Source organism: Lonchura striata, chromosome Z (assembly GCF_046129695.1).
Source record: "Lonchura striata isolate bLonStr1 chromosome Z, bLonStr1.mat, whole genome shotgun sequence".
NCBI lineage: Eukaryota > Metazoa > Chordata > Aves > Passeriformes > Estrildidae > Lonchura > Lonchura striata.
Window position 1 is genome coordinate 17,584,880 of NC_134642.1, and position 26,095 is coordinate 17,610,974.

General features: G+C 35.0%; 1 protein-coding gene across 3 annotated transcripts in view; it reads left to right on the plus strand.

The window, feature by feature from the left end:
• The window catches only part of UHRF2 (ubiquitin like with PHD and ring finger domains 2), a 76,113-nt gene that overhangs the window by 18,508 nt on the left and 31,510 nt on the right, over positions 1–26,095 (plus strand). For all 3 annotated transcript variants that reach the window (XM_021531691.3, XM_021531690.3, XM_021531689.3), the window contains exons 3-5: positions 76–338; positions 9,419–9,637; positions 24,410–24,519. In XM_021531691.3, the coding sequence (XP_021387366.1) occupies positions 76–338; positions 9,419–9,637; positions 24,410–24,519 (592 nt within the window). The remainder of the gene's footprint in view (positions 1–75; positions 339–9,418; positions 9,638–24,409; positions 24,520–26,095) is intronic.

The following is a 26,095-nucleotide window of genomic DNA, read 5'->3' on the forward strand; positions in this document are numbered from 1 at the left end:
AGTTGTCTGATTTATTTTTTCTTAATTGGTATTTTACAAAATAAGCATAAACTCATTATTGAATTTTCCTTTTAGATAAATGAGTTGGTGGATGCCCGTGATATCAGCATTGGAGCCTGGTTTGAAGCTCATGTAGAAAATGTTACCCGAGCAACAAAGGGACATAAGAATGGTAAAGCTCAAGGGAAGAGTGGTAACACTTACAAAAGGACTAATGGAAACTTAAATCAAGATCATTCTAGAGAAAATGTAAATAATTTGGACAGTACACCTTCCACATCTTATTCAGACTGTATGGACACTGATGAAGAAGCTATTTATCATATCAAGTACGATGAGTAAGTGCTCCTGATACTAATTTGAGGACATCACGTATTGTTATTTGGTTTGTATAAACCGAGAATTTCTTGAAGAAGTTTGGAATCAAAGAAAGCAAGTTCAATATTGCAACCAAGAAAAAAAATACTAAAAAATTTATAACACTTTTCGTTTGGATATAGTAAATCCATTGGCAGTAGTGATGTTTTTAATGCATAAATATTTGTGAAATGTTAATATCTTCTCCTTAAAAGAATATCCTTTCTATATAAGAATATACATCCTTTCTACATAAGAAAAAGAAACCATATAACCAAGTTTTTACGGTTGTTTATTTCAAGTAAGGTTTTTTAAATTTTTTTTTTAAATTATTTCCTGTGTATATGGGATTCCTCTAAATAGAGCTGAAGATGAACTCCCATTGAAGCAAATTTTTGTTACTTAATTTGGATTTATTTTATTCCAAATAGAGTAATTGTGTACAAAATTTCAAATCTGCACTTACAGTAGAGATTTATTATTGAGAACTTTGTGACTGAGAGCTTGAAACTGATCCTGAACTGGAGAAGAGCGCATTAAGGGTAGAGTTTTTTCAAGTTAATTTGTTGGTTTTTTTTTTGTCCCTTCTCTAGTTATAACAAATTCTAGAGTCTGCAGTGTGTGGGTGGGAAACCTTGAGTTTGAAAGGATTTTGTATTTATGGGCAGGCTTTGCACCGCTTCATTTGCTTGGCAAATTGTTCTGAATTTCTTTTGGCAATAAGGTGTTAAAGCAGTTAGTTAAGCTTCCAAACAAATAAATGTTTTAATAAATTGAGTTTTTAAAATTTTTGATACTGAGATTTGTGACAATACTGTAGTCTGTGAAATGCAAGATTGGGGTAGAAGAATGCAAAGTATATTAAATATTAACTAAATGTAGATTTCCACAATTATTTTTTACAGTAGGTATTTCTACTCTACATATTTTAGTACATAATTCTGCATCTGAGTTACAGAGAGCACTTTTTGTTTGTTGTACAAACAAAATAGATACAACCTAATTCACTTTTTTGACTATGCTAAGTTTGGATTCCATATCTGCGACTAAACGTTTTATTTAAAGTGTTAGAGAACTAAAAATTTGAAAATTACATAGTCAACTATTATGATCAAAATGAAAATATTTTTCCTTGCAATTAATGTCTTTGGTGCAATTTCAAAGACCTGTCTTACATATATCTACAGTAATGTAAAATCGGATGATATTAAAGTTAGCCATGGGTAAACATTTCTGAGAAAGTGTTTATAACTGTTGCTGTGAAATTATGGTGGGCTTTTTTTTAGACATTGTTATTTTTTTATGAGTTGGAAGTATAGAAGTGGACAACAATAGTTTCACAACAGTTCTGATTTTTCTTTGGTATAGTCTTACTAAACTAAAAGATTGACCTGTATTTATGTGTACTTCCCTTTCAGCAATTGAAGACAGTCTTTTTACTCCTACAAGGTGGTTATGTATAGCAGCTCAATACACTTAGCCAACAAAATTAAGTAAGTCACAGAAGCATAATGTGGCAAGATGGTCACAGTTAAGCTGATCAGTCTTAAGATATGGGAAGTTAGAGCTTTTGGAAAGAAAAATTATTGGAAGTGCAACTTGTACATTTATGAGTGAAAGTTCTTGATGGATATTCCTGATACAACTTTTTTGGGGGATTTCACTTTTTTTCTTTTAGCATTATCCAACATGCATATTCCTATTGTAACTACATTTGTGCTTCTACCACTTTGTTTTCATACATTAGTGTTTACCTCTGATGTCTACAGGCAGCACTTGTATTCTGCCATGTCTTTGCTTGATGTGGATAAGTAGGAAGATCATGGTGTGCTTTGACACACACTTGTTCTCTGCTACAGAAAAATATTAATTTATCTCCTCACTCCTGTTCTTCAGGCTTCATATCTTACTGTGAGTACTATACCCTGCACAGTTACCTGTGCGTGGGTGTTTTGTTTTTCAGGTTTGGTTTAAGCATTTTGCTGCCAGCTGTACTTGGCATTTTCTAGTGTGTCCTTGCAGTGTTGTTCTGGAGAAGCTTTTCTCCTTCCTATCTCTGATAGATGGTGGATCTCATGGTGACATAGTTTCAATTCCATCTTTCCTACAACAGGTGTTCTTACGTGACACAAAAACACTCTCCATTATCTGAAATAGAGTAAAAATTAAAAATGAAAGATATAAGCCTGGTGCCAGTAAAACCATCAAAATTACTTTAATGCGTTGGGAGAACTATGTGTCAGAGGTGGGCACAAGTGCACAACTTCTCAAATCATAACTGATGCTTTTCTGTCTGTTATGTCCTTCCAGTTTAAAAAAAAAAAACACCACAAAGAATACAGTTGAGGGATAGGTCATCTGTAATGCATTGGATTGGTCTGCTCTACCCCCTAGATGAGTATATTCTCCTATAGCAGTTTTTCTTAAGAAGTGAAGCAAGACTTGTCTTTTTCTTAAGTGAGAAAGCTGGCTTTAGCAGTAGTGCTGCTAGATTTACATGTCACAAGTCCTGTACAACCTAAATGCTTTAATATGCAGTTTTAGATTTCATAAAAGTGTTCCTCCTCAGAGGGGTTCAGTGTTCATTTGTTCCTCTTTCCGTTTCTTGTTTAAATAGTGTAGTTACAGTGAATGTTCAAGGAAAAAATGAGAGAGCTCTTTTTGCAAAGACTATAGTTAAGGGAAATTCCTCTTTCTGGGCAAGAATTAATTACAGTAATCTCAAAGGGTTAACTACCTTTTGACTAAACAGAGCTCTCCTGCCAGCTGTGACTGCTGCAGATAGGAGGTACTACATATTCCTCTGTGATCTTGTAATTACAACACTGGTGAGTTGTTTCTGTTGAAGTCTTCTCCCACCTCTTCTACCACCATGGCACACCCCAACTATGTGTCTAGTATTTTACTAAATTGGTAAAATAGTTATAAGGCCTACATACTTCTGCAGAGAGAAAACCTAGGGCCATTGAGAGGAAAAGAACTCAGTTTCAGATTGCGCTTATCAAGAATTGTGACTCCACAGATTTTTACTTGTTTGAGAGCCCTAATTTCACCAGTGAGCAAGAGAGCTAAAATACCAGTTTTACCAATGCTGACCTTCAGGCAGTATCAAATTTCTTGGCATCCCGTTGTGGCTATGTAACTTCTACATGACAGTCCATCTTCTGCTTTCAATTTTCAAATGCAAGTCTTCCCTGGTTTCAACAGTTTGAAGGTATGTTCTTGTTTTTGTACATGTATCTTCCTCCCCTTAGACTTTGTTCCCTGTATTTCTGTTTCACATTTGCATTTGTGGGTATCACAAGGAGCCATTAAACACTTTGAAGTCAAGGATGTGCTATCAGGTTTCATACAAAACTATCATACATTTCTTTGTTCTGCTCCCAGCAACGGCCTTCAAATACAAAAGAAATTAACCTGTCTTGAACATAAGAAAGTTGAATCCTGATTTAAAGGACTTGTGAGGAATCCAACACATGCTGAGGTCCTAAAGTTAGCTGAGATAACTGTAAGTGATCTCCACCACAGGTTACTTAAGAATCACTTCCAAATCAGAAACAGGATGTTTCAGTAGCAGAGTGGCACCATAAAGACATGCCTAAAATGCCCCGTTATATCTGCATTTGCCCTTTCCTCTTACCTTTTTGTATTTAATATTTGTTAAGTAAGGAGAGTGATTCCTTCTGGAAGACATGAAGTTGATGGCTAGACACATGACGAAGTTATGGGAGCTATGGACTAGATTTTTTATAATGCTTACATCCTTTTGTTTATGTTAGAGTGTTTAGAATTTCAGAAGAGGAAGAGGAATAATGAAAGCTTTATTGTCTGCTAAGTAGAATGTTAGGACCGTCTGTTTCTAAGGGTACCATGTATTTTTTTCTGACCTTATCTCAGTCACAAACCTTTTTTATAGTTAGTCTGAGTGACTACTTGGACCACCTCACCTAGCAATGTAATTTTGTTTTCCAGTTCCTAGTATCAGTGATTAGTTTGTTTACTCATTCAAAATTTTTACCTCATATAGGTTATTAGGCAATGCTGAAGTAATCAAAGAGCTGATGTGTCAGATATCTGTTTTCCATATATCCTGATTAGAAAGCATGCCACCAGAATCATTCATACTTGAAAGTATTTTATGAGAGTTACTACACATTGCTGCTCTTCATTTCAAGAAGTTAGTTCCTTGTAAGGTTATTTATCCCATTTGCAATGGGTTTCTGACTGTGTATTCTGTGTTTTATAATGTCAGAGTATTTGTATGTATTGTAATCAGGGTTTTGACAACAGGCATTCACTGTAAGACTTTGATTTCTAATATTGTAGGCACATAGTGCAAATTGAATAGGAAAAAGCTTGAGGAGACAATATAGGGGTTTCTTATGTCTCTTTAGAAAGGATTTGAGCTAAGGGAGGGAAGCATTGCTGTCCTAGTAGGTGTTCGAGAGAACAACTAAAATAATAGCAGTTAAAGTTTTTTTTTTTTGTTGTTTAAAACTGATTCTTGGCTGGAAAAAATGGTGTGACCAGTGAGAATAAGATTGAATTTTACCACTTATTCATTTTTCTTGAATAGCTGTAAGTGTTCTCCTTGCATTCCTGAGGAAAGTTTTTTCAAAAAATGCATGTCTTGTCTGCTGTCCAGGGAAGTAAACCTGGTTTTCATTATATTCACATTACTTAAACTTGTAATACAAAATTATGGAGTGTATTAAAATTTGAATGTTCAGTTTATTTCTTACACTCCTGAACTTCTGTTTTGATACTCTTATTTCCAGATTGTCTCCTTTCAGAGTATCCATGTTGTCTACACAGCACAGTCGTGTAAGACTAAAAGTTTCTTTTTCTGGAAACTTAGAATTAAAGTAAATAGGAAGCTAAGATGGTTCTCTTCAGGCTTTTAATATGGTTTCTCAGTGTTTAAGCTGCTTAATTCTTTAATTATTTGTTGTTAGGTAAAGTTCTCAAAATCTTGTTTATGTTTTCTCATTTTTATCTTTAATATTCAGTATTCCTTCCAGTCTGTCTTTTGAAATAGATGTCGTATTTTTCTTGTAATAAATTATCAGACCTACTGTTCTTTTTGCAAGTGCACAGCTTGACTACCCCAGTGATTTTTTTCCCCATTCATAATTGTAGCTTACACTGTAGTGCTTTTTGAAACAGTGTTGGCTTTCTTAAACAGTACAGCAAAACTGGGCTGATTATTTCCTCAGGTGATAAGGGAGTGGGGTGGTAGCAGTCTAGTTTTTATCCAGTTCTACCTTCTTAGTCACATTTGCCTCTTCCAAGAGTTTATTCCTTTCTGTTTCTTTTTTTGTTTTTGCCCTTTTATTCCTTCATTCTGCAGTTGGAATAACTAATTTCTGAATTTTATGATTGAGAAAATTGATTATACTTTCATTTTACTAGTATTGGAAAATAATATTTAAATCTGTGCATGTGCACTAACATTCTTTACCGTACTAGTATGGAGAGGGTTGGGGAAGTCTTTACTTTTGTTCCCAGAATTTTATTTTTCCAGTTCTATTTGTTCTAGTAACAGCTGGGAAGAGTGTTAGAGGGTATGTTGCAAGGTCTCTGTAAATTGAGCAGGGTTGATTTTATTCTGATATTGAACTACTATGTATCCTAGCTTTTGAGCATTTTAGAAGCCACAGCCATCTGGCCATAGCTAAGAAATACTGGAATTTTTACTTCATGAATAATTCATTGCTATGGAGACCATCTACAAAGATAGGAAATCTCAAGTCCTTGATATGCTACTGTTAGAAATACTACAAGGAAGAATTAAATTAGAGGTAAATAGAGACATCCTACGGGCAATATTCATTAAATTCTTATGATTATGCTTGCTGGTACAGCTCCTTTTTTCAGTATTAGTTGCCAAATATCCTAAAACCATGGAAAACCAAGAAACTGTCCACTGATGTTTTAAATGTAAAGGTTTAATTGTGCCATATAATCTTCATTTCAACTGTACAAATTTATAGTAGTCAAATTAAAACATTGCTGTGAAAATGTTTTCACTTGAGACTGATCTTAGGATTTTACAAGTAACTCAATAAATGAGAAAACACTTTCAGCATGTGTTCATGTCTCACAGTAGTCCCTTATTAAATCTTCCCAGAATGGCAAGAATTAATTTTCACATAATTCTTGAGGTTAAAATACCATATTTCTTCTCTTTATATTTTGGTTTATCTACATTCCTATCTTGTGATCTATGCTTAAATATTATTCTTGCATATTTAAGAAATTAGATTTTTAATTAATATGTGATTTTTACAAATGGCATGTTAAACTTTAGGAAAATGAATGTGAGGTAGTAGAATTTTCTAATGTGAGCGTGATTTTTTTTCATATTTAGGTAAATTGTGGCATTAGACAGATTTGAGGGCACAAGTTTACTGTGAAAGTACTCTTTACTTATTAGTATAATAATGAATTGTGGTACTGAGCTTAACATACAGAGTTTGACTGCAATTTTTAGCCTAACTCAAAAACTTGTGGCAAGTACTGCTTCTGCTCTTTTGCCTGAAGTATCAGTTATGGACTAAGATGAAGGGTATGGATTAATATGAATAGCTGCTAGCATTCATCAGCAACCATGAAGACATTTCTCCGTGTGTACAGCAGTAAAAATATTCAATATCTGTAATCCTTTGCAAAAGGCAAAATGTGGCAAAAGAAATCTCATTTGTTTTTTTCTAGAGTTTGTTAGCTTGCATTTGTGACCAACTGATTAGAAGGAAAATTCACTCAGTGGAAAGTCAGCCTTTATTTTCTTCTTTTGGAAAACAGTTTCTGTTTATAAAAGTGGATTTTGGGCATGTCTTTTGATAACTGATAGGCAATATTTTTTTGCTTGGGTTTTTTCATTAACTTCTTCCAGGAACAAAAGTAGAGACATAGTGATGACAGTCTTTGAAATTCCTCATCATTACAATAGGAAGGATCTGAGTTGTATAGAGGTGAGAAAGATAATATGAATCTGAATTTAGGGAAAAATCTTGTCCAAAGCTCGTCCAGGGAAACAGAAGCTGAAGACATTTTACTTTCAGGAGAGAATAGATTTTTCTGATCAAGGTTAAGTTTCTATGAATGTCAGCTCTTTTAAGTCAAGTATTTTAGTTTTTTTTTTTAAGAGTGACATGGGAATATCTATAATGTTTATTTGTTATTTTTATGATTCCATGTGTATTTCTTGTTTGATTATTTCACTGTATGCATAAATGGTTTCTGGTTTTGATCTACCTTCTCTAGTTTCCTGATGTTTATGCACTATTTTGGTTTCAGAGCTCAAGTAAACTGAGTCTTTATTTGCTATGTTCTACTTGCTGTCTTCTGCAACCCTTAGGAAAGATTTTCTGTAAAACTTTTGGAACTGATTAGTAGGTCAAACGTAGCTGTCTTAAGATTTCAGTAGCCTGTTGTACAATAATGTGATGTTATTTAGGCATTCAAGTAGGCATGATCTCTATAGCTGGTTTTTTTCTTTGTCTTATTACCTGTAGGTGAATCAGTCATGGTTTTTGTGAATTGTAACAGTTAAAATAATTAAAATAGTAGAACAGTATGGTAATTCTTTAGGTGAATTGTTGCATGGCATAAAGGCAAAACCTCAAATATTAGCTTTTCAGTATGCACTGAATTTGGAAACAACACGGGCAAAAAAAACCTTAGGAAATATGGAGAGTTACTATGAAACTCTTGTATTGATAATTGCTGGATTGCAAGCACCTGTCTTTATATGATGGAACTTTTATTATGCAAAATTTTGTAATTAGGATCTAAAAATGTTGGTGCAAAAACAAGCTTTGTAGTTAACTTTTTAAGTAGTTAGAGATACGTTTTTTTACTTAGGTATTAGTTTATCTGAAGGTACATCCACTCCTAAACTATTGCGGTTCAAGCTTCTTTAAACAAAACTGTCAGTAGATCTCCCCTGTTCCCCCAGTCCCCACATCAGTAGTAGCAGCTGGTGTGTTAAATAAATACAAGGCATAAAACAAAGCAAGATGAACTTGTTTAAAATGTGTCCAGTTTCATTGGTGGGCTTTCAGTCAACTGTTCAGGAGTAGACATCATGATTTCAGGCTATAGGTTGTCGGTCTCATGCTCTTAATGACAATTGTTTTAATACTACTTACTACTTCCTGTAGTAAGTTGCAATGTGCAGTTTTCCCAAGACCTTGAAATGTTCTTGTTCACTACAGGTGGAGGCATGTTGTAAAGTGGTAGAGCCACACTTCTATTAGTAAGAGTAGGATTTTGCTGTTAATATTTAACAATGCTGTTTGATAAAGGTATATTAATTTAACTGTGAGTGCTCTTGTTAAAGTGCCAGTAATTGCATGATGAAAATATTACTTTAGATACATCGGACTCAGCATTGTTTGTTAAGAAGGGATAATGAATAATTTTAATAGCAGCTGTTTATTTGCAATAGACTTAATTTCATTTTCCCTGTTAAATTTGTTCTGTGAACTCATGTTGTACTAGCTAAGTGGTGGGAGATTATCTGCCTGCACACAGTATGAAAAAGGAACTTCACTTGAGTATCTTTTAACTATTTGTTACAGGATAGCTTTTTTATTTTTTTTTTTTTTTCAATTAGTATTTTGATCCTGTCTCTATTCTGCTATTTTTCCAGCACATGTGCAAATACAGGCTCTAGTATCAAGTAATAGTTGCCGTATTGAGAGGATTATAAGAAAACTGTAGTGTTAAAATGAAAAGCATCTCAAATTTGCAAAAGTTTCCTTCCTGCATTGTGCTTTCAGATAATACTAAATTATTGAGAAGTGCATATAGATTTACTGAATTACTTTTAAAAAAAAACTCATGGAGGGTATTTTTCCCTTCTGAGATGAGACAAATTCTTACTTTGTATTTAGAGGAAAGCTGTATTTTAAAAAGGAAAATAGGTCTGATTTTATGGTTTTTGTATGCCCAAAGAACATTCAAAAACTTTTACTTCCGAAAAAAGTTGTCTGTGACTTTCTTTTTACTGTTGCAGTAGTCATAATCATTGGTGTTGTTGGTTTTGCTTTTCAAGGTACCCAGAAAATGGCATAATAGAAATGGACACAGTTAATCTTCGGCCCCGAGCAAGAACCATTCTGAAGTGGAGTGAGCTAAAAGTGGGTGATGTGGTGATGGTTAACTACAATGTTGAGACACCAGAAGAAAGAGGATTTTGGTTTGATGCAGAAATCACCTCTTTGAGAGAAATCTCAAGGACTAACAAAGAGGTTCATGCTAAAATTCTGCTGGGGTAAGATTTGCTTGACCAACTCAGAAAATCTCTACATATCATATGAAGTGCATTTGGTTTAGTTTTATATCTGCTAGTCACCACTAGGTTAATTTTAATATTATACTTTGATTCCACAGCTGTGTGAATTACAAAATTAGAGTGCATGATTTTTACAATGTGCAGATTTAACTGTAAGTCAGAATTTTTATTTTTCAGGATATTGCCAGATGCAACCATAAAGTTTATGTATTGTGTGTTCAGATTGATCAGAGCATGTTACAGTAATTTTTTAGGTAATTTGGAACCTGTAGGTCTTGCCGAGTATGAGTTATCTCTGACAATTTGAATAAGTCTGTGAGCTGGCTAAATAAATTTTTAAATAATAAAATATTTGTATAGTATTATAACCTCTAAGTAAAGTGTGGAGCTGCAGGATGTCAAGTTTTCATTGTGACTGAGATTACCTGAATATCTTTGCTTTTTTTTGCTACTTAATTTTAAAACTTCCGTACAGTTCTTTATCTCCAGAAAACACTGCTCCTATCCTTAAGATATTGCTGTCAGTAAGCTGTGTTGTTGACTTCTTAGGGATGAACAGATGACCAATGGTTAATAGAATGTTAGCATGTCCCACATTTACTCATGAGTGTTATCATCTGGGAGTGTATTCCTGAAAATGAATTGGACTACTAGCATACCATGTAGTTTTCTTTACTAGAAAAGAGGATGTTGTATCTGTAGGAAGACTTAGTGTGTGACATGGTTACTTGGCAGAGACACACAGAAATCTCTGTGAATCCGGTCTAATTCAGTATTTTGTGTAAAAGTGCAATCTTATCTAGTGCGAGGAAATAGCAAAGACATTGGCTCAGTAAAGTATGCAAGTAAATGAAGGTATGTTGTGGGGGTGGGTTTTAATTTTAGAATTCTAGTAGTTTCGTAGACACTCTCGGTGCATTATACTCATCTTTATTAAGTAGAGCAGGCACATGGATTTGTTTGGTAGGCAAAGCAAAAAAACCCTGAAGTTGAAATAAAAACTAGAAAAAAATGAGAAGATACTTTGAATTATTAACTTGAAAGAGAGAAGAGAATAAGAAATGGAGCACAGTATCAATGGAGAGATGCAGATTTTCATTGTAGTGCATTTAGTGCTAGTGGCATTTGGTGAGTCTGGGATGGGTTTCATGGCCTTCTACAAATAGAACTGTCAAGACAGCAGTTACATGAAGTTCAAATGTCTCTTGATAACAATTTCTAAAATTATGACCTATGTGGATTCTTTCAGAGTTTTCCCCATCTGTTAAAAATAGGATAATCAAAATACATTTTTGTCTTGTTTGACAAGACAGATGTCTGCTAAGGAAGGGGAGCCTTCCCTGAAATGGAAAATGTAAGCCCCTCTCCCTCTGAATTACTATAATTTTGAAATTAAAAGGCTCTCCGGCAAAGATAGGGGAATAGGAATAACAGTTCTTTACTAGAACTCTTAAAAACTAAAACTACAGATGTAGTAGTACAAACTAAAAGTAAAAATACAAATGTAGTAGTACAAACGAAAAAAACCTACTGTCAGAGTCAGAATACGACCTGACACCCTGTGGGTCAGGGTGCTGGTAGCAGTCCCATTAAATGGTGGCTGCAGTCTTCTTGGAGTGGCAGATGTGGTTTTGTTGAAGCAGTGATCCTGAAGGGTGAGTTTTCCTCTGAAGATCCAGTGGTGTTTTAGATGGGTCTGGTCTTCCTCGCTCTGATGTTCCGAATCTCAGATTATATCCAGGAATGCTTGGCTCCTCCCCTTGGGCAGAGCATCTCACAATGGGGTGATGTAATTTTATCAGTCACAGCAGTGAGACTCAATGGCTCATTAACAGGAGATACCTCCCTGGAGGGCGGATTGGTTGTGGAAGGGATAAAGAAAACTGCCCAATTAACAGAAGATAATGGCCATACATCTAACAGATAGGAATAGAATACCCCTATTTCCAACCTGAGACAATTTTATATTTGCAAAAAAGAAGCACCTCGTGGCTAATAAATTCTGGTTGGACCTCAATAGGGTAGTCTTTTCTATATCTAAATAAGCTGATGGTTATGCTTCAAACTAGAAGATGCTAAATTCAAATACTGTCAGTACTGTGGCTGGTACAATAGGGTTCCCCCTGATACTTATACTTACTATCTTCTGAAGGGAGTTGGTTGGAAGACAACACAGTGGATAAACTCTAAGATGATGAATTTAAGTCCATTTTTCAGATTAAATAATATTTCAGAGAATTTTCTTCCTAATTAAGAACTCTGATTTCCTTATAAATATTGATAGATTCTATATGCATAATCAATTTATTGCAGAAAGTAAAGTTAACCTAGCCCTGGCATTTCTTAAATTTATCAAAGAATAATTCTGTATCACTTGTACTACCCAAGTCATTCCTCTCAATTAGTAATAAAGGAACAGGGCAAATCTCCTAGTATTCATAAATTTATGTAAAGATCATGCAGAAGTAATTGCTTTGAATTTCAGGCAAGTGGATTTACAAATTTAAAAAACAATCTCAGTGTTTAATTGTTAATTAATATATAAATGATATAAAATATATTGATTTAGTTTAGAATTATAATGCAGTCTTTGTTATTTTAATCTAGAATAATGCAATTAATATATTTCTAGTCTATAATATTAATATGTGATTGAGCTCTTAACATTATGTTAGCATTAACTATTTGTCTCAAATCTGAAATTTATTTTGAGTTTCTTATGATTATCTGTTAATGATTAATTGATTGTATGCTAATAATTAGTTTTTCGTGTACTACTTAAGAACAACCTTAGCAGGAAGTAAAGGGAGGCAGGGGTCTTAGGGTTGCATCTTAGGGTTGATGTATTAATTGCTTGGACTTCTTTCCTTTGTGGTATTATATCAAAGAGACTTTGTATGAAACAATTTGTGTGCCATATTTGAAGGTTTGATTTATTGATCTTGTTGCTTATGACAAAGATTTCCTGAAGCTGTTGGCATAATCACAGGAAATAACAAGAATATGCTCTTTGTGGTCATGCTTTGAAGCTAGTAGAACATATGATAAATACTTCTTTTTGGTGCACCTTTTGACATGTGTGTTTGTTTGGTGTTACTGTTACTCATATCTTCATGATAACCAAAAGGAAAATTCCTTACAGTCTGTCATCATTAGCTCATATTTCAGAAATATATATGAAATAGTAAATATTACCAAATGGATCATGAGACTGAATAGGGGAGGCAAACATCATTATGCAGAATAATTGACCACTTATTATTAATTTTCATTTCTGTAGTATTCACATTGCAGCTGAAATTTGTAATTGTAGGATGTCTAAAACATATAGAACAGGATTTTGTGTCTCACAGGGAAATAGCAGTGCTTTGGCCATGGAATAGGACTAAAGGTTTCTCATGACTGTGTGTGCATGCTTGCAGTTTAGCCATCTCTGAATGTGAGTTTCTTATTTTGGAGTATCTGTGGTACGTCTAAATTTATTTTAACTAGCAAGGTGCTCCATCTCTGGTTTTATATATCCTCTGTTCTTCCCTTTGGGGAGAGTGTTTTATTTCCAAATGATAACAGTTGTTTCGTATTCCAGAATAATATGACATATTGTCTTTGAGGATAATTGCTTACAATTTAACCTTGGAGCCAGCAGATATATTTAAATTCACCATACCAAATCAAACCAGAGTAGATCAAATGATGCTCTCTCTACATTCTCTCCGTCCTAGAATTGAAGATAAGAGACTGAATTAGATCTTAGTTTTCCTCAGTAAACCCTTGAAAGTCTGAGTTTAGCAAGGACTCTGTCAATAGGAAGATGCTTTTTTGCTTAAGCCTTTGGAGGTGTGTAAGAATGTAGATATAAATGATACAGAGTGAACATAATTTTCTTCTTTTGATGGATGAATGTTTAATGAATTTCATGTCTTCACCCATACAGCTATAAAGGAATGTAGTAGAATGGTCCTAAATTTTCATGTTCTTATTTATCATCTTTAGTTCTGCAAGTTTTTGAATGATCATTCCTGCTCCTAAAAAGGATTTTTTTTTCAGATTACTTGCTCTTAATTTTTAAATACTTTTATTGTATTTTTCTTGTAACATGCGAGATCTGCTGTTTGTCTTCCTTTTTTTAATGGTATGCATCCATATTTATCATCTTACTACTCATTTTGTTAATATCTAGCATGTTTTATTCTCAGAATGCAATATATTTTAAAATTATATATATGCAACTGTACAGATTTTTCTTTTAACTTCTCCTTTTATTTCTTTTGGACAAGATTTTCCGTTTATATTTAACTTCTGATTTTTTTAAGAAAATCATACTTATATTTGTTTTTACAGCTTTGAAAAGGCACAGAAATTAAACACTTTAGAAAATAGTGAGTATTCTCTAATAGTGAGTGAAACAAGTGCATGGGTTTTTTTTGTTTATAATTTCAAGAATTCTTGTGCCTCTGTCAATTTTTATCTAGTTAAAAAGAAAGTTATTGGTAGTTGTATCTTGTTTTGACACTTTGGAAAATAATGTACCATACTTCCTCACTCACCATCACTCTCACTATATATTGTGATAATCATCGTATCACAGTTGTTGTTACGATTTCATAGATGCCCAGTAGTACAGTTCTCATAGTGCTTCTTCTTTAGGCCTGGAATTTTCATCAGTGTGGTTTGTTTTACTAATGCTTGCATAATTTTCTACCCAAAGTAATATCCTTGTTTTATTGTAGTGTCTTTGACTGGTTCTGGTTTATCTGGGAGGACATTGTTTTGATGGTGTGTGAAATACTAACAGTATTTACTTGGACACATTTTCTCAAATAACTTGAATGCTGTATCAGTAGGTATCCTAGTAATAAGAATTTTCATTGCTGAAAACCTTACCTGCAGCTTTTTTGCACAGATGTAAAAGTGGCATATTTCTTCTAGGCAACAAAACTAGTAAAAAGGTGAATTTATATCTCTCACTTTCCTCTTGTGACCTCAGTGGAGCTGGCCACCTCCTTTGAAGAAGAGAACTCCTCTTGAATCAACAAGTCTGTTTCAAATCAAGATAGATTCTGAGTGGTCAAGAAGCCTGCTGAGATTTTTGATGATGAATCTGTGGAGGTGATGCCTAGAATTTTTTTAAGCATTTCTTTGTACTACTTTTCCCAGTGTCTACAGCTAGAGACTGCTTTTTTTGTGATACACAGCCTTAGGGAATAATCTCACAACTCATAACAGGGATTATTCTTGACAACCGGAATGTTTTGCATACTACTTGATTACCTTGTTGGACAAAAGAGATCATGTTAGCTGAAGTGGTGTGTGAGTGTAATTCTCTGCTTGAACTTAGAAATGAAGTTTACTTCACATTAAACTGTTCACTTTTAAATTCTAGATTAGGTTTTTGACCTTTCTTCAGCTGTGGTTTCAGGAAAAGTTTAAGGAAAAGTCAAAAATTAAAAGATTCAATGGACCTAAGGACAGAATTATATTAAAGTTAATATAATAATATTATTAATAATAATCATAATAATATTAAATAATATTAAATATATTCTGAATAGTGTGAAGTATCTTTTGTTAATGATTCAGGTGTACAGGAGATATATCCCAGGAGATATTGGGACATCCTTGTTCTAGAGAAATGTTGTTATTCAGGCTGTATTGTTTCTATCAAATGTGAAACAGAAGAACAGTATCTGACTAACTCATGAAGAGAGCATGAGCAGAGTGAATCATGTAACCATTCAGTGTAGTACTTGTCCTCTTTGCAAGGTCTTTATGAGATACATTTCCTTGATTCAGCAACTGTGGCATTAAATCCTTGGTGTTGACACAGGCTAGGGATGAACTCATGGACCTCAGCCCTACTGAAAAGAACTTGGGGATGCTGGTGAATGAGAGGCTGGACCTGACCCAGCCATGGGCACTCACGGCCCAGAGAGCCACACGAGTCCTGGGCTGCATCCAAAGAACTGACCCCCCAGCAGGGCCAGGGGGGGATTCTGGCCCTCTGCTGTCGTGAGACCCCCACCTGCAGTGCTGTATCCAGGTTCCTGGCAGGGGACAGAAAGGACATGGACCAATTGGAGCAAGTCCAGAGGAGGCCACCAAGATAGTTCAGGGGAATGGAATACCTACCTCTTCTATTAGGAAAGGCTGGGAGAAGTGGAATTGTTCCACCTGGAGAAGAGAAGGCCTCAGGGTGACCTAATTACAACCTTTTCATATCTGAAGGGAGCCTTCAAAAAAGCCAGAGAAACTTTTTACAAGAGCATGTAGTGACAGAACAATGGGCAATGGCTTCAGGTTGAAAGGTTCGTTTTAGAGTAGATATTGGGAAGAAATTTTGTAGTATGAGGGTGGTGAGGCATAGGAACAGGTTGCCCCGGGAAGATGTGGATGCCCCATCCCTGTTAGTGTTCAAGGTCAGGTTGGGTAGAGCTCTGGGCAGCCTGTCCTAGTGAAGAGTGTTCCTGGCCAGGGATTGGAACTAGGTGATCTTTAAGGTCCCTTTCAACCCAGCCATTCTATGATTCTATGAAAGAGTACATTTTGAGAAGTATTTGGCTGACTTATTATGGATATCCTTTTCTTGTTCCTTTCTCCTTTCCCTTTGGGCAGAAGTTTCTATTTTACAAACACTCACTGCATAGTTGTGATGGACATGTTCTACACAGATCATGGCTATTCCTTCACACTCTTTACCTACATGCTTCATTGTTCTATGTTAAAAAAGAGAGATCCTCAGGAGGTTCCCCTGAATAGAAAGGATTTGAAGGATTACTGTTTTAAGATTTATTGTCCTTAATTATTTTATTATATAGAACAAATACTTTATCTGCATGCTTTCCTTTTCTTAATAAGAGAGCATAAAAAGTAATTGGTTTGTCCTTTTTCATTTCCCTGCATATTGCCTGATCTTAAGTAGCAATACAGGGAAACTGATTGTATCAGGCTGGTTTCCCAAAATGGTGAGAAAGTAGATTAGATGCTTGTAATTTGTGTTAAGTCTTTTGGACTGTGAATATACAGTTCTTTGAAATTCCTGAATTTTAGTGGCAAACCAGCCTGCCTTACAGAATGAATGATTGAACTCGGAGGATAATGGTTAGAAGTTGCAAGGAACTGCAGGGATGTATCCTGAGGACCTGTACTGTTCAGTATCTCATGGCAATACAGTGGACACTTGCCGTGTTTGCAGACACAGTAAATTGATGGAAATTAAGGGGTAGTATTGCCAAGCAGGGAGACCTCAACAAGCAGAGGGGGAATGGGTGGCAGAAGGCTCAAGAAAGTCAAGATGGATAAATGCAGAGTTTTTTTCCACCTGGGATGGCATAACCCCTTGAAGCAGTACTCACTGGGAAGCAGCTCTGATGAGAGGGATGTGTGGGTCTTGATAGGAAGCAAGGTGAATATGAGTCAGCAGTGTGTAATGATGATTAACAGTATTTGTGCTGTGTAAAAAGAAAAATAATAGAAGACTGGGGAAACGCACTAACCACTTATTAAACTGCATCAAGAATATTCCACTCACCTACTATTTCCCTCAGCTTTAAACACACACCCTCTCATCTAGATGGACAAAAGAGAGATACATAAAATATAGTGAATTTCAGTAGAGGGGCAGAAAATTGATTCTTTGGATTGCATCTAAAAGTGTAACATTTCAATTATGTGTTGAAACATTAATTGCTTTAACAACAACAGAAAAAAGCATAAGTAAAAACTGTTAAAATTTCAAATGTTTTGGGTTTTGGACCTGAAGAGTGGGTTGACTTGGATCTTGAGGGTTTTTGGTTTTCCAGAACATAAACTATATCTTCAGTATTTGTAAGTGTCCTTTCTCTAATAAACATGCAAACTTGGAACCACAGAGTCTTTTGACTTGATTTTTTAGGGGGGTGATATTTAGAAGTATTCTGAAGTTTAATTTGTTCCTACTGAGGAAAGTAAGTCCAAACAGAAGAGGAAGAACAGAAGAAAACAAATTTAAGTTGCAAAAAGGCAAGCAGTGGGTGGGTGGGAAATAGTGATGGACACAATATTGGGTAAAGCATTATGAAAATAAAAAGAAAAAAGGAGTTGTGTTGAAAAATATGTATACACTTAAGAGAAACTTCAAGGATAGAAGGGAGCTCTTGTATTGTTCAAGCAGGATGAGCCAGAGCAGCTTGTCTAGGACTATGTGTAGTTGGGGTTTTAATAATGTTATGGGTGGTTACCATGGTGCTTCAAGTTCCCTGTGAGAACAGGGCCTGTAAACATGAAAGTTTTTCCAGTTGTCTGAAGGAGTAAGTAAATAAGTAAGTAAATATGTGTTTACACTCTACAACAGGCACCCATTACAGCCTCACTAATGTTCTGTCTGCTAACCTTGACCTGTAAGCTCTTTGGTTCTTCATCTACCCTCATGTAAGGGACAGCTGCTCTTAGTCTTCCTAGCCTCTTCTTCCTGAAGAGCCCTTACGGATTAGTGACAGCATTCCAGTCCTGTGAGCTATCCCACCATGTCTCCATGACCCCAGTGTTGTCATGGAGCTACACACACTTCTGTAATCCCCTTTGTTCATTGACCATGCATTGGTGTGTAGGTGTTTCAGGGAGGCACAAAAGTGTGCTTTTCTCAATTATTTGTTGGGATTCTCTCTAACAGTTAACCCCACATAAGTCTATGGGCATTTGGATTTATCAGCATAAAAATTTGTAATTAGAAGATTATCAGAGATTCCAGACAAACACAAATGACCTGGAAAAGTTGTAATTACCATTATGTAATGGCTGTTGGACACTTAAGTGGAGGATTTAATATTATGCACTAATGAAATTGGAAATCACGGTGGGAGCATTTGCTGTAGTTTTTCTGAAGAGAGTTGGGCAATATAAGGAATGAAGACATTCCAAAATAAGCAGCTGCCCTCTAAATGCCAAAGTAGTTAGGACCTCTTTTTCTCTTTAGGATTTTCTGACTTTCAGGATTTCTTAGTGAATTAGATTCATCATGTTCTGAGCAGGAGAATCTCTGGATTCCAAGCTTTTTCAGTACAGTAATGCTGTCATATCCATTCAAGCCATGATAATAAATTCATTACAAAATTTCTAGGCTAGAAATTTGGTTTCTTCTTTGCAAGCAGTTCTCCTTGCTTTTGGTTTGATATGACCATTCTTTGGAAATGTCTTTGTGATTCTTTGATTCTGTGCTATTGTGTTTTTATGATTTCTGAAGGTGAATACCTTCAGAAGTTTTCACAGCTTTTTTTTTTCTGTGATTGGTTGGTTTTGTGTGATTTTTGTTGGTTGGTTTTAAAGCACCTTACATTTTGGGGATTTGTTGTTGATTTATTCACTTAGGTTTTGGGATTTTTTGAGGAGTTCATATTTTTGGTGTTTGTGGTTTTTTGGTTAATTTGTTTTGGTTTTTGCTTTGTATTTTGTTTGTTTTTTCCAGAGTGCTTAATGTGTTTCTGTGCTTTCAGGAGTCTTTCTTTTCTTTGATTTTTGGAAGGTCTTCTCATCCTGATACTATCTCTGTGAGTTTGTTATGACAAGAGGTGCTTCTTCTCATGTCTTTGTTTTTGAGTTGAGGTTCTCACTAGTCTGGCAGGTTTCACAGATTCGTCTCCTGTAACTTTATCTTAGCTCATGATGAGTGTGTGCTATATCTACTCACTGAATTGCAATATAATTTAGAATCTGGATAGAAGTGTTTAACCTCTTATAGTAGGAATCACCTCTTTGTATCTTTGCTTCTTCCTAGCATGAAAGAATTTGTTGACTAGACTGCACCCTTGAAATGATGTCTTGAACAGACTTTTAGCATTGTTTCTGTGCACTGCAGTTCAGTCTGCAAACACACAAAGTCAACTGAGCTTAGACTATGTCCTGTGATGCCAAGCACACCTCTTATATCTTTGTTTTTCATATATGATGCCTTTGGTGTATTAACTTTATGGGTCATAATAGAGATAATGACCTTTTTTACCTGGTTCTTCATGGACATTTGGGGGTTAATATCTGTGTGTTTCAACTTGCATTTGGAAGCTGTCAATGCCTACTGAGCATTTGTGATAGTGCCAGTCACAGACATAGTTGTGACTACAAGAAGGGAGCAGCTGGGGTGGTGGCAGTGAACTCCTCTCCCCATCAGGGGTGTTCCTGCAGCACTATGGACAGGGCTGGGTTTGGGGTGGGATCAGGACCTCCACAGGCTCCACTCCTTGGTGTGGTCTGTCTCATGGGGCAGGGATGTGCGCAGTCGTGAGCCTCTGACATTGTTGCTGGCTGTTCTCTCAGGCCAGTTCTTTCCCCAGGTATTCTAATGTCCACCTTTCTGCAGCTCCCCGGCTAAGGAGAAGAGGAGAGTCTCTGTGTCCAAGTCTCTGCTTTCAAAATATGGCATAATGAGCTATTGCTTTGTAAATGCATCAAGCAGCTCACCTACTGCTGACATAAAAAAAAGTAATGTCCTGCCTGACTTGTATGTGTGTTCATAGTATGAATTTTCTAAGTTTGGGAGTATGTGTGTTTTGTTTTCAAAGGCATTAAAGATTCATATTAGAATATGGTCCTCAACATAGCTTAGAAAATGTTAATTTCATTGTTTTGTGGTTGTTTAAATAGTAGTGTGGCTGAAAGAGAGTAATAAAATCTTTGCATAGTGCAGAAGTTGCCACATGTCTTTATCTTTACAATGCTTGTGTAATAAATGAAAAGTTAAATTAAAAGCAGAGCTAATACTGTCCCATTTTGTAACTGTGCATTTTTATTCTAATGATTAAACAAATGTGTGTGCAATATTCTGAAAAAAGTTTTGTAAATACTCTGCTTTTCTGCTGGTGTGTAATAAAGAAAGCAAAAGAACCTCTATGTAATTCAGTACAACCTAGCAGAATTTGGTGAGATTATCAATGTAGTATGCTGTCTAAATATGGGAAGATTTTAAAATCACCTTTGAAACAAGCTTGTTTTAAAAAAAATTTGCAGTTAAATGCTTCAAAGGAGATGATATTACAAGTTCTAATAACCATTTTGAATGGTAATATTGAAATATTGTGTGTTTTTTAAGAAGTTGTTTAACTGTGGTTTGTTGATGCAGAACAGAAAGAGTTGCTGTCTGAAAACTTTACAAAAGCAGAATAAAGGCTGATTAATGTAAGGCATGTAAACAAAGTGTTGCATATGAAAAGATGGATACAGAAAATTGTAGTAAATCTGGTTTTGTTTTGATTTGTGTGTTGTTAAGAGAATTTGTGTATTTGGAGAGCATAGCCAACATTGTATTCTGTTAGGCTTTATTCTGGTTGTGACTGTTTCTCTACTGACCTTGACAGTACCTTTTGACATTAGCCATAGAGACTGACTGTGAATTAGTTGTTGTAAACATGACAGTGTGAATAAGGTTTTGCTCTTAGGGGGCTTAAATATTAATCATTAGACACTTTTCATTATTATTCTTAGTATGAATATGAACTCTGTGTCCATTTTTGTAGTAGTTTTTCTGCCATTTTTATTCAGCCTTGTATTCTTTAGTGTTTGTTAAAATACTGTACTTTTGATTTCAGTGTGGTAAAGTGGTAAACCCAGAAATAAAGAATAAAGTGAGACAGAGATCTGACTATTGTCACTGAATCTCTCAGATTGTATGAAGGGATAAAGTTCTTTAAGCATGGTAACTGTCCAGCAGCTTTTATTTTCTGTGAAGCTGACCTTTGAAATATTCAGGATAATGCCCACACATCTAGTCAACTGTGATTTTGAATATCTAAAGTGTTTTGCTACCTGAAGGTTAAAAATAAAAAAGAAATATGCATGGGGAAAGTGCAGATAAAAGAAGGTTCAGCTGAAGGTTGCTTTCTGGCTATGGCTAACCTATCCTAAAGGAAGGCTTGCATTAGGAATTCTGCTGTGTTGAAGAATCTGGCTTTGTTTTGGGATTTCATTCTTTCAGAAGATTTGGAGTTCTTGCTTGAAATACTAGCATCCTGTTTACTATGCATATTGCATAATCTCAGTTTTGGTATGGTAGACTGAAGAAATGAAAGGTTATACATTTGACAGCATAATATAGCCACAATTTTTTTAGATAACCATAATTTTAAAATCACATGATCATTATTAAAGCACTGAATGTGTACTGTGGCAGAGAAATTATTATTTTACGAGTGAATAGCTAAGCAGATTTTTTTAGCTTTGGTAATGCTTAACCATTTAATATTAGCTCATTTTCACAATGTTCATTGATCTTCCTCTGTAGTTCCAGATATGCAGCCATAACATTTGTTGGAACATACCAGCTTTATAATGTTATTTGCTAGTATTTACTTATTTCTTACTCACAGCAGAAAATACTGAATAGACTTTAGGGAAATTGTAGCCTGAAAGTTGCTTTCTAAGTGTCATTATCTCAAAGGGAAAATACAGGGCAAAGAGAGAAGTAATGTCTACCATGATCTAGTGTATGTGATAGGGAAACTGTGAATTCCATCTGTTTAATAAACATTGCCTAGATATAAGGAATAGTATTACTAGGGGAGGGGTGGAGAGGAGAGAAGAGTTTTTCCAAGATGCAGTTTTGCTCATACTAGGGATAGTGGTTATAGACTACACACATATTTAAGAATTGCACAATGCAAAAATCGGTGTAAAATATGCTTAAATTTGTCTGAAGTTTACTAGAATTTGAGAATATCAGTCATTAAGTATAAAATTTCACTTTATGTGAAAGAAGTAATAATTCTGTATTTTCGTTTTAAATTAGATTCACAACTTTGAGTTCTGTTAGAAATAAGTCCTAGAGGAGTAACACTGGATAGGCAGTCAAGCAGTGTTATAAGTAAGAAAAGTTCTAACATAGATTTATGGCATTAAAGAATCTCAACAGGTGTTTTGTGTTGTTTTTCACTTTAAATAATCTAGGAAAAACAAGAAATATAGGACAGTTAATAAAAGGCTCTCTGAAGTCCACAAAATAACGTGGGAAATATTGATGCTTTTAAGAGTTTGTGGTTAAGTTTTCCTGACAAAGATTATGTTTACATCTTGTCATTTCTGCATTTGAATGTATTGTGCCTTTGTGATTGTGAATTGCTCAGTATTGTGGATAATTCAAAGTGCCTTTGCATGCTTACCTGAGGTGTTACAATGGCCAGAACTGCTTTAAAGTACTATTCCCTTAGGGTGCAAATGTAGTTAATTCTAAATACATTATTTTCCTGATCAGGAAATCAAACAGTAGTTTTTCTTCTGGATGTATTTGCACTGATACAGCATTTGCATATTCTGTTCAAATAGCCTAAATATTTGAAAATTGCTAGCATTTACTGTATATGCATGTGACCAACAATGTTTTTCCTCCAGAAACTGCTGGGAAAGAAAAAGGTCAAAATAAATACACGTGCCTAAGTAAGCAGCTGTTAGTACACTTAAAAGGCAATTAAAGTTAGTCAAGACACTGATGGAGTCCTCTCAACCCCAGTTCCATGGAGACCTAAATACTGCAGTGTTCAGGGCCATGAAAAAGTGATTTGTCACCTGTGTTTTTTCCCTGGCTTAGTTTTTTTCTGCCTTAGGCTATCATGTGTCAGAGTTCAAGAACTGGTAGTCAGCATAAAGGAAGTGGTGAGACCAGGCCAGGAGGTAGGGCAGAGAACCACAGATTCCAGACTGAAGACTGATGTTTCTGAAGATGTTCTCTTGTTGCAGTTATCCTTATTGAATATTAATCTAATATCTTGTTTCCCTAGCTATCTATAATCTAATATAATTTTGCAGACTAGATCTTTTTATTGGGATCTGCCACCTGGCTGGCTTTCTTCAAACATGTTTTCAAGACACCTCTGTGATAGGTTATTACAGATATGCACAAGTATTTTATTATACTGAAAATTCCTGCTTACTTCTAGATCAGATAGTAAATTGAAATGGTTAAAGAACAGACAGTTGAAGCGAGCACAGTATCATCCTAAGGAGGAAGGAAAAGGGAGTGCTAACAACTCCTGGTGTTATTATGGCGTTTTCTTCTTAGATACATTTCCATTTGAATTGCAATCTGTGTAGATACAAATACATTTTAATAAGAGTAGATGAAAACTGTACATTTAATATTTTCTAATTATTTTCTAGAAGTCTTTTGGCATTGTTGTTGTGGAATCTTGGTTTATTTGTTGCTACTAATTACTGAAAATTCACACTGAAACCTGACATAGCAGGACTATTTGTAATTGATGTATTACAAACATACATTGTATGTGGCTTTCCAGAGCTGAGAAACAGTTAAAAGTCATAGAAGGGCTTTTGAAATTTTCTGCTGCTTTTCTTGCTCTATAGGTTCCAACTATTTTTCTGTCTTGCAGGTCACATTTCTGGTTTGTTTGTGGTACTGTACATTTATAATAATATTTGAGATACTGTATTCCAGAAAATAATGTTTTCTTTGGTCTGCTGTGTTCAGCCAATAAAGACATTTTGAAATTTTAGAAGGGAATTAAGTCATATTGGATAACTGTCAATGAAGACATACTGAAGTGCCAGACAATCTGAGGATTATGGAGTAGTCTTTTCTTTAAGCAAGCCCTAAATATGTGTTTTATATTCTTCGTAGGGGTTACCATGCTAGACTGATTTTTGTGTGTGAATTCAAATAAAGTATCCTATAAGTGATAAAAAAGTCTACTTTATCTTACTGCTTAGGATTCAAAAAGTACAGAATCTAGCTCTGAGGAACTAAGTTGAATGTACTTTTTATTCTTTTTTGTTTTTCAGAGGTCCAGAAGACACAATAAATGATTGTAAAATCCTTTTTATAGAGGAAATGTACAAGATTGAAAAGCCAGGAGCCTATCCATTGACATTTGGGGATGGAGATTTCAAAAGTATGCGTTTTTTAAATTATTTGAATATAAGTACAAATTGAGTGACATTTCTTTAGAAATTATCAGCATGCAGAGGTAGTAGTAATAATTGGTTTGTGTTCAAGAAAGTAATTGCATTTAAATATTTTTAGATTTCTGTTCTGAAAAGTATAGTTACTGTGAGATGGTTATATTACTTTACATATTTACATCTTAGTGCTATCAGTCATAAATGGTGAAACAGGGAAACGGAAATGGTGAAAAGGGGAAGCAGCTGATAATGCTCTAAATGAACAGTGCGGAATGAATTTGCAGTCTCATTTAAGTTTCTAGAGAGGTGTTCAGGCCACCAAAACTGCTGTTGCAACTGACATGTAATTTAAGCTTTAAATAAATTATTAAATGCCAAAAATAGAATTAGTTGGTAGCAATACACTTTAACTTTGTCATTCTGTCAGGGGAAAAAAAAGATAAGGAACTTCATACTGAAGTTGCTTGTACCATTAAAAAAAAAGGGATAATTCATGTTTGGATTAGTTGACCCTGCATAATGTTACTAAAAAAGTTACTATGCAAGACCTCCTTAACCTCCCCACAACCACAATAAGGAGTTAGTGGCAGTTCATCTAAAAAGTAGTGTGACATTTTATCCTGCATTTGAAAATATATTAAAGTTAGGAGTGCTAAGTGTTTGTGATAGCAACACTGAAGATTGAACTGCAGGTCTGCAAGTAGGTATTAGCTATAATTACACATTACATTCCTGACTCCATGCAATTTTTCAGAACCTTTGTAGGTGGCTCTCCATGTACAATGAGTCTGATCAATGTTTGTTTGTTGTCTAAAAAAAAAAAAAGAAATTACTGTTTTTCAGAGGAGTAAATACCATTCCCTGTGGTATTCTTAAAAGTAAAAATGTCAATTTCTCAAATCATTATTCATTTTCATTATTTGAGAATTACCCCCCTTAGATTACTAAAAAATAAAATTATCGACTCTGTTTTATTTTTTCTTGGTCACAGTAAAAGATCTGTGCAATATCTTAAAGCATGTTTTGATTTAAAAAGATTGCAGTGTGAGAAAATTGAAAATCGACAAATACTGATTTGTGCTTACATACTATTTATTTTGCAAATATGCAACATTTTAAATGGCATAAAAAATTATTGCAATTCATTTAGTCCTTCCCTGCAGCTACTGTATAATGAATTAACTTTTAAAATTATGTGTCAAGGAAATGAGTGATTATTGTATTGCTGACCATACAGAATTGTCTACAATGGTGATATTTGAGCTCACATGAGTATTTACTTACCATAGAATCATTTAGATGGCAAGAGACCCTTTAGGCCATTAAGTCCACCATTAAACCATGTCCCTAAGTGCCACATCTGGGTGTTTTTTGAACACTTCCAGGGGTGGTAATTCCATCACTTCTCTGGGCAACATCTTCCAGTGCTTGGCCATTCTTTCTGTGAAGCAGTTTTCCTAATAATCAAGCTAAACCTCCCCTAGTCCAGCTTCAGGCCATTTCCTCTTGTCCTTTTGACTGACCCTCACCTGGCTATAAACTCAGATAGTTGCAGAGAGCAATAAG